General features: G+C 45.0%; 1 protein-coding gene across 2 annotated transcripts in view; it reads right to left on the bottom strand.

Moving 5' to 3' along the window:
• Nucleotides 1-4,097, bottom strand: part of snx16 (sorting nexin 16) — a 44,523-nt gene extending 40,426 nt beyond the window's left edge. For both annotated transcript variants that reach the window (XM_033019574.1, XM_033019575.1), the window contains exon 1: nt 3,928-4,097. In XM_033019574.1, coding sequence (XP_032875465.1) covers nt 3,928-4,008 — 81 coding nt within the window. In that variant the 5' untranslated portion in view covers nt 4,009-4,097. The remainder of the gene's footprint in view (nt 1-3,927) is intronic.
• Nucleotides 4,098-13,556: the final 9,459 nt, after the last annotated feature.

Raw genomic sequence — 13,556 nt, 5'->3', positions numbered from 1 at the left:
GTATGCTGAAGAGAAAACTGAAGGGGACTAGCCCCCAAAATAAGCATACGCTAAAGAAGGCTCCAATACAGGCCTGGCAGAGCATCACCAAAGAAGACACCCAGCAACATTTGATGTCCATGAATCGCAGACTTCAAGCAGTCATTGCATGCAAAGGACATGCAACAAAATACTAAACACGACTACTTCATTTACATTTGTGTTCCAAACATTATGGTGCCCTGAAATGAGGGGACTATGTATAAACACTGCTATAATTTCTACATGGTGAAAGGAAAATGTATTAAAATGGCCTTTATTAAAATCTGAAATTAATTATTGTTGAGTCTATGAAGGTACTCCAATTCCTGGTTTATAGTTTAAAGATACAACATGAAAACAGGCCCCGGGGCCCACCGACTCTGTGCTGACCAACAATCACCCATTCATTAGTTTCTATGTTATCCTGCTTTCGCATCCTGCACACTAGAGAACATTTTTATAGAAGCCAATTAACCTACAAACCTGTACATCTTTGGAGTGGGGGTGGAAACCGGAGATATCGGAGAAAAATCACACAGGTTACGGGGAGAACGTACTAACTCCATACAGACAGCATCCGCAGTCAGAATCAAACCTGGGTCTCCAGCGCAGTAAGGCAACAACTCTACCACTGTGCCACCATCTCTAGTCACTTTTCCTTCAGCCCAACAAAACCTTCACAAAAACAATAGACAATGGGGTTTTGGCTGCTGAAGTTATGAACTTTGGAATTAAACACATTAATTGCATGCAAGATAAAACCTCAAAAGCTCAAAATCTCAGGCTTTTAGATATGGAGGATCCTTAAGGCAACTTTGTTTTTAAATAGAAAGAAACTAACCATATTAATAGCCCCACAAACAATTGGGCTGTCACAGCAAGCAAACGTAGGCAGAGACAGAACAACAAATATCAGCAATGAGAAAACAAACAAAATATGCAGATTCTGGAGATCTTATATGATAGAAAATGCTAGGAAAAGCAAGTTATTTGCTCTGACGAAAGACCCATAATGTTAACTCTCTCCCCACCCAGCTGCAGTCTGATGAATATTCCAGTCATATTTTAAATGCAGGGTTAGGCAGTGGAAACAGAGCCATCAACAATGCAACTATGGGAGTCTGATGAAAAAGGCCTCAATTGGGAGGACTGTAGTGACAGATTTTTATACCGTTTCAAGGATTTAGTCCTTTAGTCACTAATTGAAGACAGGGGATCAGAAGATAATCGATATGCACCCAGGAGCTCTCCACGAGATTCAATGCCGTTGAAAGGCCATGTTGGCCTTCATAACTAGAAGATGTTGAGTACAGGAGCAAAAAGGTCTTTCTGCAGTTGTACAGAGCCCCAGTGAAACCACACCTGGAGTATTGTGTGCAGTTTTGGTTTCCTAATTTGAGGAAGGACATACTTGCTAACGAGGGAGTGCAGCATAGGTTTACAAGAATAATCCTCAGGATGGCGGGACTGTCATATGCTGAGAGAATGGAGCGGCTGGGCTACACTATGGAATTTGGAAGGATGAGAGGGTCTCTTATTGAAACATACGATTATTAAGGGTTTCGACACGCTAGATGCAGGAAACATGTTCCCGATGTTGGGAGAGTCCAGAACCAGGGGCCACCGTTTAAGAATAAGGCGTAAGCCACTTAGAACGAAGATGAGGAAATACCTTTTCACAGAGTTGTGGAATTCTCTGCCTCAGAGCAGTGGAGGCTGGTTCTCTGGATGCTTTCAAGAGAGAGCTAGATAGGGCTCTTGAAGATAGCAGAGTCAGGGGATATGGGGAGAAGGCAGGAACGGGGTACTGATTGGAGATGATCAGCCATGATCACATTGAATGGTGCTCGAAGGGCCGAATGGTCTACTCCCGCTCCTATTGCAAGATAAATCTTGATTAATAGTTTCTTTATTGTAGTAGTAAAAACAGTAAGATATTCATTCAAACTTCTTCTTGTATAAGTACATTTTAATCTTACTCGTGGTCATACTCGTGCATGGTCAAAAGCTGTGACCTCTCCCCTATGCTTCTTCAAACCAAACTAACTACTAGGGAGTCTGCGTGAGAATCCCAGCCTCAAACACGTCTCAGCATACATATAAATCCCACCCACATAATTACAGACAGATGAAATTTAAAGGTAACTGGTTATAGTTATAACTAGAGCCAGGATGTTTAGGCACTAAAAATCTCTGAAATAGGCAGGTTGTATTTCCACCACCAAAATATGGTTAAATTGATAATATAAAGGTATTCTACAGTAAATGACCAAAGTTGCCTGATTGCACATAATTACTAGCATTTTTTTTTCAAATTATCTGGTGTCAGACAGAATATGCTTCAGTTGTGAAAAACCTCTTTCTACCTCAGCTGAGGTCATTGGTGCATACCCGAAACAAGCTACAGATTTTATATTCATGTCGATATCGTGTGCATTATAACTACCTTTGAGAACTTTAGCTATGTTTTGTATTTCTTCAAGATCTTTGTTAGCTAAAATCACTCTCACATTTTCCTTGTATGTCTATACCTACGTCGCCAGGAACTTTACGAATATCGTCAGTTACTTTGTTGAAAGCCTGCAAGTTATTCACTAATGTTTCGCCATGTTTCTCAAGGTAGTTTGTGGGAAGTTTGCAAAATTGAGAGTAATAAATTGATTTTGGAGAAGACTGAACCAGCGGGCAGCGGCACGAATGAATGAACAACCGACGGTGGCGCCCTCAGTTTCGCCCTGGTGGTGGAAATGTTCTTGTAATATATACTATGTTACCATGTTAATAATAACAACATTAATATTTAAGTGTTAACATAGAAAACTACATTGTAATCACAGTACAACTAGAAAAAAATAGCACAACCTTTTAGCAAAACGGTACAAAAAGGCTGATTTAGGTACTCGATCGAGAAAAAGGCATTATCCTGGTGAAATCATCAAAAAAGGCACGAAAGGGCACTTTTGGCAAAATCCTGGCTATAGTTATAACATACTGAGTTAAGCTAAATGACTACTGCAAGGACATTGCAGAGATAAAGGGCAAAGTTACTAATTTATTAGGAGAGCACTCTGGGGCTCAGTTTTTATGCCTCAACAGATGGCACCTCCAACAGAACTTCCAGGGTCTTTGCCATCCCTATCTCGACCCGGGTGCAACAGTGAACCACTGAACTATGAACAATTCTGTAAATAGATGAGTGTCCTTTGTCACCAAATTCAAACCACCTGCACTACCCCCCAACTGCAGATATGTAAATACATCTTTACATATTTCAAACCTATGGTGCTTCAGTTAAGTTCCAGCGGGGAGTAACTCGTGCAAAATACAATCACTCCGTGCCCAACCCAAAGATTAAAGACGTTAACGTGCCAAGGAAACACAATCGCCGTGTTAAATGAGTTTACATTCAGTCATGCAAACAGTTTTGTTACATTCCACAATTCCAACGTTATATCATGCAAGTTGTTTCCCAGTTTAGGAAATCCTGCAATAATAAGAGTACACGGAGAGGCATAAAACGCAGACTTATGTGAACGAGGTTTTCTAGACCAATGACGTGTGTGTGTGTGAGTGCGTGTGTATATGCGTGTGTATACACGCGCCTTTGGGTTACTGCGGCCCGATCTGGACCGCTAGCGGCTCTCATGGGCTGCGGATTTGGAACGTGGCCCGGGAGCCCCGTGCAAGGAATGCGGCCTGAGATTTAGAACGTTCCCGGGAGCCGCGGTGCGAGCTGTGGAACGGGGCGTAACAACCGAATGTAACAAACAGCATCACGCGCACTGCCTGAAGCAGCAATAGCAACAAGGGACAAATCCCGTCCAAAGACACCGCCAATCCCGGCGCCCTCTCTTTCTCCCCACAGCTACGGAAAACGCGAGAGAGAGGAGAGAATGCATTACTTACCGTAGAAAGCGGGCTCCCGCAATCACTTCCCCCTGCGTCAACGCAAACAACAACAGTGCGCTCGGTGGCCTGGGCTTCCATTCATCGTGTGACCTGCCTGCTCCAGAAAAGTAAAAACGCTCCTGCTGATTTGCTACTGATCGCTAAACTCTGCCACGGTAAGAGGGAGGTGTTGAGAGCAAGTTGCCGCCCACTCGACGCGCACAACCCGCTCATTGGATGGAAAGAAGAAAATAACGCGTCAACCCCCTCCAACGTTTTCCTGGAGCGTCCCAATTTTTTAAAAATAGAATTATATTTCTTGACGTTACGTTATTGTGAGTACTCTTTGGAAACTATCACGTGTGTATCGTTTGAATATTTTTTTAACGTTTAGTTGGAGATAGGTGGAAAGAATTGGCTCATTTCCTTATCTCCATAGATGCTGCCGCACCCGCTGAGTTTCTCCAGCATTTTTTGTTTACCTTCGAAAGAATTGGCTGGGTGGTTTTGACCAAAGATCTTATAGCGGAGCATAGGATCTTTGGTTTTGACCAGTGGTTCCCAACCTTTTTTAGCTCATGGGCCCCCTTGGGATCTTTGACATTATTAGCGGGAAAAAAGTACTTCAATATTATAATACCTTCCATAAAAATATCAGTGTCTATTAATTGCACATATATTCTCTTTTATTCTATTCCACAAACATCAAAAATATTTTGTGTGTTCAATAAAGCAACCATTTATAGGGTGATTTCACGAAAGGTCACTGGAGCATAGATCCTCACCCACGTGACCGCAAAATCCAACTGGGGTACGCGTCACTTCCGGTACATGTTAGTGATGCTGAAAACACGCACATTCACACCCGTTAAAAACGGCGAAAACGGCCCGTTTTTTAGGCTGTAAATTACTGTGCCAGTCGGGGTGACCGTGAGGCACAGTTATCTTACTTTACAGTCCAGAAGATAGATAAAAACGAAGGTAAATACAAGAGGGAGCTGAAGGGGCAAAAACAGCGGAAGTGGTTAGCGGACATTCGCCGTGGAGATATAAAGATCGAAAATATTGGGAATTATCGCGTTTGCTCGCTGCATTTCATCAAAAGTAAGGCGTTATTGACGTTTTATCTTTATTCATTTGTTATATGAAAAGTTTTAAAAGTGAAAAATCCGTCAGTAAAATTGCAAAATCGCCCATGGTTCTCAGGTGGGTTTTAACATGCAAAATGAAAACGCTTCTGAAGCTACATTTACCATTTAAATAATCGTAAACTATCAATGCATTTTGAAATAAATATTACTCAGATGCAAGCTAAGGAATGGGATAATTGTCAGCTGTTAATTGGACAAAATCAGGACATTTTATTATTATTATTATCCAATTAACAGCTGACAATTATCCCATTCCTTAGCTTGCATCTTAACGGGCCGTTTTCGCGGTTTTTAACGGGTGTGAAAGTGCGTGTTTTCAGCATCACTAACATGTACCGGAAGTGACGCTTGTACCCCAGTTGGATTTTGTGGTCACGTGGGTGAGGATCTATGCTCCAGTGACCTTTCGTGAAATCACCCTATAATCATACATTTTTTTTCTGATATAGCAGCATAACAAAAAACTTCCATGGACACCCAGAAAATTAATAACCTTTAAAAAATGATTACTTTTTGACTTCAAAAAATAAAATCCTTGAGCAAAATAAAAACAAATATATCATATTAGCTTTTTACTGTATTTATTCAGTGAGATCCTTGTGGCTGATGCAGTTTCGCAAGTTTTTCAATGTCAGGGTCCATGGTTGTTGGAGACAGACGAAGATCACCTTTACTTACAATTTCTAAGCGGTTGCGAGCTTTTGAGAATAGCTGAGACACTCGGCTAAAACCTGACTCAACTAGGTAAGACGTTGTAAAGGCAATGAAATATAATTTTACTTCCTGCCATAGCAATGGGAATTTCACTACTTGTCCATAAGTTATTGAGGCCATGTTTAACTTTAGCTTGAGCAATTTGATTACTCTGCAACTCAATGAGGCTTTCTTGCAGTATGATATCAACATCAGCTGCATTTGTCTCAAATGGGCGCATTGAGGGCGTACGCAGCATCTTGACGTTGTACGCAGTGTCTTGACGTCAACGGCCTGTCGGCCCTCAGGCGCATTGAGGGCGTACACATCGTCTCGATGGGCGTATGCAGTGTCTTGACGTCGTACGCAGCGTCTTGATGGCAACGGCCTGCGGCCCGCAGGCGCATTGAGGGCGTACGCAGCGGCTCGACGGGCGTACGCAGCGGCTCGACGGGCGTACGCAGCGGCTCGACGGGCGTACGCAGCATCTTGACGTCGTACGCAGCGTCTTGACGGCGTACGCCTAACGCGTGGCATTGCGCGATGACGTCAGGCCGCCCCCTCCCCTTGCAACCGCGCGTTGCGGGAACAGACCCAACGGGTCTGCACTTTGTCTAGTATTTTATAAATATCATGCTTAGGGTTTCCGTATAATATTAGTTTTTTTATGATGAATGAGAAGATACTCACCAAAATCAAAAACAATGCTGCACACAAACAAGATTGTTTCAGAGCAGAAATGGTGGTGCAAGTTGGAACATGGATACCTACTGACTGATTTAGCAACATTCATCTGGCGTCGCAACTGCAACGGACATTGGCGCCATGGAACATGGATACGACACTGCCAAGCGTATAACTAATAAATCATTACAACATTGTTGTACGTCGAAGGGAAAGAAACTCAATGTTTTGTGATTAGTAACTCGTAAATAGTTGCTAGTCACTAGATTGACAGGTTATGGAGAGCTACATATAGTCAAATATGCCATATTGTCAAAGAGGCCAAAAATTAGATAATTTTCGAATTACTATAATAATTTTATAAGAAAATGAAAATAATTTCATGAATAAAATTCAAAAATATATTTCAACTACATAGATTTAAATTTATTAGAACTGAAATTTAGGAGGCAACAGGGTGGTAGCTCTGTGGCCCCCTTCATTGAACCTGTGGCCCCCTAAATCCCATAATTTTTCTGTGGCCCCCCTGAAATTTGCCATGGCCCAGGTTGGGAATCACTGGTTTAGACAGGAGATCATGTGATCTTTGTTCGGTGTTTTTTAGTGTGCCCGTAGTAGAGCAATGTCAGTATTTGCTTGCTTTTACCTATAGGGGTACTCAATATACCCATGCTAGGATGCTGCACGGATTCAAACACTCATCCCATGTCTTAAATCAGATATTAAAGGCAGATTTGGAAGGCATACCCTTAGAAAGTACATTAATACAATATGTGGATGATTTGTTGGTTTGTTCTGCAAGTCAGGAGCAATGTCAGTGAGACACTTTGACTCACTTGGAAATGCTGGCGTCCGGAGGCCATAAGTAATCCAGGAAGAAGCTGCACTTTTGTAAGCAGCAGGTAGAATATTTAGGACGATTAATATCCGGAAGTGGCGGCGCTGTTGAACGGCTGCGGCTCGCCTGCAGTCCGTTTGTTTTTACTTTTTTGTGTTGTTTTTTAAGTTTTGTGTAGCTAAGTTTTTGGTTTTTAGGTTGTGTTTATGTGTGGGAGGTTGAAACAGTGCTTGCTGTCTCTTCCTTCGGGGGAATGCGACTTTTTTGTCATATCCCCCTTCTCTGCCTCCGTCTGCGCTGAGGCCTAATGGCGGAGCTGGCGATCTCGAGGCTCCGGAGGCAGAGCCTGTCAGGACTCGCCCTGGGCTCGCTCCCGTGAGGGCGATCCGGCTCGGGGCTGGAACGGTGCTCCCGTGAGGGGATGTGACTTTCCCGTGAGGGCGGCCTGGCGCGGGGCTGAGACGCTCCCGTGTGGGTGGCCCAGCTCGAGGGTGGAACGGCGCTCCCATCGGGGCAGCCCAGCCCGAGGGAAACGGCACTCCCGTCGGGGCGGCCCAGCCCGAGGGAAACGGCGCTCCCGTCGGGGCGGCCCAGCTCGAGGGAAACGCGCTCCCGTCGGGGCAGCCCAGCCCGAGGGAAACGGCGCTCCCGTCGGGGCGGCCCAGCTCGAGGGAAACGGCGCTCCCGTTGGGGCGGCCCAGCTCGAGGGAAACGGCGCTCCCGTCGAGGCGGCCCAGCCTGAGGGTAACGGCGCTCCAACAGCAGCGTCCGCTGGACTGGAGAGCGGCAGCTTCAACCACCCCGGGCCGCGGTGTCTGAACCGGCCCGTTCGCGGGGTTCGGTGAGCCGCGGGACTGATTTTGCCATCGCCCGGTGGGGTATCGCCTCAGCGCAGAGGGAGAAGAGGAGGGAAGAGACTGCAGCCCTAAGATTTTTGCCTCCATCACAGTGAGGAGGTGCTTGATGGACTCACTGTGGTGGATGTTAATTTGTGTTTACTGTTGTTTATTATTGTATTATTGTATGTATGACTGCAGGCACGAAATTTCGTTCAGACTGAAAGGTCTGAATGACAATAAAGGAAATTCAATTCAATCCAAAGGAGCAAAAGCTATAGCACCAGATCAAATTGAGGCAATAATTAAAGCTCCCAAACCTCAGACAGTAGGACAGATGATGATGTTCTTGGGAATGGCATGATACAGTTCAGACTGGATTGGAGAATATGCTGAAATTGTGATGACATTAAGAAAAATAATGAAGGAAGCAGGACACACAAGCCTGAGAAATGTTTTTCAATGGAATGATGGGGCAGAAACAGCTTTTAACACTATTACGAAGCAGCCAGAACAGCTGTTATTGCACCTCAGGTAAGCTTGGATCTGGAACCTACAGAGGAGGACATAATTGAAATGCAAGGTAAGGCATCCTTTGCAGAGCAAACAACTACCACAATAATTTAATAATTTATTGACAATGTTGAAAAGGCAAAAGATAAATCAAGGCAATATGCCATATGAATAAATAACACTTAAACAAATAAAACTAGCAAATAAAGGCAAACAGAAGAACTAAACTTGGAGGAGAGAGAGACAGAAAACAACACGCACAAACCTTTCACAAACTAACACAAACATACATAAATAAACTTTTGATAAACTAACAAAAGTAAACATACTTAATTTTTTTTAAATTCATATAACATCCCTAAATGATGGGTAAAAATTACTAATTAATGTGGGTGAATGAGGAACTGTACCTGCACGCCAGGAAGCCCGTGCTCGACCGCCAGAGGCCTTAATGACCGTCCGATACCCATTTAAAACGTTCCCATCCACCAATACAACCAAAATTCAAATGGTGAATGAACCCGCATCAGACAGTTTTAAGAAATTCTCCCATTAATTTTATTCAAAGGAATGCAGCAGTAATACTTGAAGGTCAAAACCCAATTATATTTACTGAGGAATGCATATCGATTGATGACACATCATATAACAGTGTTAATACGATGTTAACAATGGCAGTTAACAAATCGTTTTTGTCTCAGAATCAAGTGATAAACGACTCCAATCGTTCTGCAGTACTCATTAAACCCGAGAGCTTCCCCAAGTGTTCTGGGGAACCCTGATTGAGAAACGCTGTATTAGTGCATTTTGACCCTCTATCCCTCATTCAGCATCCTTCAGGCCAATGTACAACTCATAGGATTAGCAAACTCATCAGGAAGGCTGGCTCCGTCCTGGGGGCTGTGTTGGATTAATGGGAGGTGATCTTGGAGAGGAGAATGCTCCTCAAACTGCAGAGCATCTTGGACAATACAGCCCACACCCTCCATGACACACTGGTCAACCTGAGGAGTACCTTCAGCAACAGACTGGTTCCACTAAGATGCAGTACAGAACGCCACAGGAGATCCTTCTTCCCTGTGGCTATCAAACTGTACAACTCCTCCCCCTTCTGTCGTGGGGTAGACTGACTCTCATCTCCATCCCCTCACCCTCCTCCCCAATCTTTGCACATCCCCAATCCTTTCCACTTGTCACTTTAATTTTATATTTCATGTATTTTGTGTTTTATGACTGTTGGCAGATCAATCTCCTTCCTGGGATAAATAAAGTTTTATCGTAACATATCATAGGAAGAAGTACAAGATTTTGTTTACTTTAGGGTTGTTTAGAGATAAGCCCTTCGGCCTACCCAGCCTGTGATGACCAGCGATCCCAGCACACACTGGACCTATATTATCCCTGTTTCTTATCCTACACGCTAGGGGCAAGTGACTGAAATAATTTAACCTACAAACCTGCACATCTTTGGAATGTGGGAGGAAACCGGAGCACCCAGAGAAAACACACGCGGTCACGGGAGAAGGTACAAACTCCCTACGAAAGACATAAGAGCTTGGTGTATGTTTAAATTTGTCCCTAGTGGTTGTAGGACCGAAGGCCTATTTCAGTGCTGTATCTCTAAAAAAAAATTCACACGATCCTATACCCACTGGGGACAATTACTTTTTTACATTAACCATGCCGATTAACCTACAAACCTGTACATCTTTGGAGTGTGGGAGGAAACCGAAGATCTCGGTGAAAACCCATGCAAGTCACTGGGAGAACGTACAAACTCCGTACAGACAGCACCCGTGGTTGGGATCGAACTCGAGTCTCTGGCACTGCATTCGCTGTGAGGCAGCAACTCTACTGCTGCGCCACCGTGACCGCCCTACTGGGGACTGTCAGGGGTTATAGGGAGAAGGTAGGCGAATGGGGTTGAGAGGGAAAGGTAGATCAGCCACGATTGAATGGCAGGCTAGACGTAATGGGCTGAATGGCCTAATTCTGCTCCTAGAACGTATGAAACCTGCGGCGACGTCAGGAAAAGAAACATGCGGTGGTGTCTGCTTCATGATAAACTCATCGTAGTGCTCGAACGTGGCAGTCATGTCCCATTCCTGCTCCCTCGACAGGCTACGTCCGGAGGTTAAGTACCAACTGCTCTACCGACTGCCAGAGTTTTCCGTCTTCACCCTACTTCTGTCTACATCCCGCCTCAGGCAGACGCCATGCGCGAACCTTGAGGAACCGGGCGGCCAAGTTGGCCCAGCGGTAGAGTTGCTGCCTTACAGCGCTTGCAGCGCCAGAGGCTTCTTTAATCTGAAGAAGGGTCTCGACCCAAAACGTCGCCAATTCCTTTACTCCAAAGATGCTGCCTCACCCGCTGAGTTGCTCCAGCATTTTGTGACAACCTTTGATTTAAACCAACATCTGCAGTTCTTTATTACATAGATCAGATAAACTGTACATAAATACAATCAAGTCAAACTCAAGTGTAATAGATAGAGCAAATGGGAAGATACGGAGTGCAGAATATGGTTCTCATCTTTGTAGCACATTAGTTCCATAGACAGAGTCCAATGTCCTTAGGTAGAGGTGAATCGAAAAGTACCCTAGCTTATGGGTATATTCCATATATTCCACCTGATATCAGAGGGGAAGAGCCTGTTCCTGAGTCTGGTGGTGGGTGCTTTCAAGCTTCAGTACCTTCTGCTAGATGGGAGCAGGGAGAATAAGGAATAACCAGGGTGGGACAAGTCCGCGATTATTTTGCTGCTTTTCTGAGGCTACGCGAAATAACATGGAGTCAATGCTGGGAAGTCTGGTCTATGTTATGGACTGAGCTACATCAACAACTCTTTGCAATTTCTTGCAGGCTTGGGCAGAACTGTTGCAGAACAAAGCTGTGATGCAACCTGACAGTATGCTTTCTTGGTGCATGTTTCTTCTTTCTGCATACATGCCGAGACTGAAGAGTTTGCAAAGCAAAGCAGACTCTAAAGGGCATCATTGGGTACTGGGAATAACATTGCATCTTACGTACGGAAAGATGTATTTGTCTAAGTGAATTATATCCTGGAATGACAAGATGGTACGGTGGCGCAGCGCTGGAGTTGCTGCCTGACAGCTCCAGAGACCCGGATTCAATCCTGACTACTGGTGCTGTTAGTACGTTCGTAGTTCGTACGTTCTCCCCATGACATGCGTGGGTTTTAGGTCATAAGTGATAGGTGTAGAATTAGGCCAATTGGCCCATCAAGACTACTCCGCCATTCAATCATGGCTGATCTATCTCTCCCTCCTAACTCCATCCTCCTGCCTTCTCCCCATAACCTCTGACATCCGTAACTAATCAAGTAGTTTTCTCCGGGTGCTCAGGTTTCCTCTCACACGTACAGGTGTGTAGCTAATTGGCTCGGTGTGTGTAAATTGTCCCCAGTGTGTGTAGGATAGTGTTAGTGTGAGGGGATCACTGGTTGGCATGGACTCGGTGGGCTGAAGGGCCTGATTCCTCGCTTTATCTATGCACAAAACTAGACAGCACTGTCCTTTGAGTAGAATATGGCTGTTTCAATACATCCATCGAGGGGATTAACCCCTCTGAACACACAGCTCTCTGCTCACTCAGCGGTAATCCCAGATTAATGGTAGTAGGAATTTAATTGAATTGAATACTTTATTGTCACAAGTGAAATTCTTTGCTTGTCTCCCCAAGGTATGCAAATAGCTTGGGGAGGCAAGCCATAACGAGCACTTACAAAGTTACAAATTCCCCCCTGCACCAGGTCCCCCTTGTTCTTCCCCCCTCCCCCTCCCTCACGGCGGTTCCCCCACGCCGGGTTTTCCTTTATTCTTTCCCTCGGCAGCGGCATCCTCACTTCCAAGTGGTCTGTCCACGTCTGTCAGTTGGCATCATCAACGACCGCCGCACCGACCTCTCCACTATCGCTGCCGGGTCCTCTCCGGACACCTCCGTGGCGCCAACCCAGGCCCCAGCCGCGGGCTCCACAGACTCATGCTCCGAGGGCCATGGGCTTCATCGACCCACGAGGCTGCACCTCAGACGCACCGACACGTGAGGCTCCACCTCCAACTCGCGGGGTTCCGGCCCGCGAGGCTCCAGCCACGGCTTCTCAGCGCCACCTCCGGAAGGTGTCTGCTTCAATTCTTGTAAGTGCCAGGGTAAAAGGCGATTTTGTACAATCAGTAGCGAACAGTGTCCCATTCTGAGTCCCGCCTGAGAAGGATGGTGGGATACTTGATCCAAAAGACAAAGCAGCATTTGCTAAATATTTCCACTAGTGGGAGAGTCTAGGACCAGAGGCCATAGCCTCAGAAAAAAGGATGTACCTATAGAAGGGAGGATGAGGAGAAATTTATTTAGTCAGCGGGTGGTGAATCCCATTAGGTTATGGGGAGAACGCAGGAAAGTGGGGATTAGAGGGAAAGATAGATCAGCCATGATTGAATGGTGGAGTAGACTTGATGGGCCGAATGGCCTAATTCTGCTCCTGTAACTTATGAACTTATGTTGTGCCGATGATTGTGTCTTGAATGTGAGGTTGGGAGATGTAGAGGCTATAGGTTAAATGCACACATTCTAACTACGTGGTAGTGCTGAGAAGACCCGAACACAAAGCATGAGCATTCTTCTTTGTGTGTTCAACACTGATGTGAAATCTGGGCAACTGCCAGCTCTGAACAAGGCTGGAGAGTTTTAACGCAACAGGACTTCTTAAATGGGTCCCAAAAGTTCAATTCAAGAGTTCTTTTAAATCTCTGTTACTCTGGGGTATTTGTTTCCCTAGCAAATACAAATATTTTGTAGTTAAACACGCTGTCCTTCTTGGGATGTTTACTGTAGGAGTAAAAAATGGAAAGGCCGTGCAAAGTTGATGTTCGAAGTTACAGGCGATTTATTTAGCTGCCAGGAGGCCAGCCAAA

This window comes from Amblyraja radiata, chromosome 4, assembly GCF_010909765.2.
Source record: "Amblyraja radiata isolate CabotCenter1 chromosome 4, sAmbRad1.1.pri, whole genome shotgun sequence".
NCBI lineage: Eukaryota > Metazoa > Chordata > Chondrichthyes > Rajiformes > Rajidae > Amblyraja > Amblyraja radiata.
The sequence above is the reverse complement of the archived record's forward strand: the minus strand, read 5'-3'. Positions and strand labels throughout refer to the sequence as shown.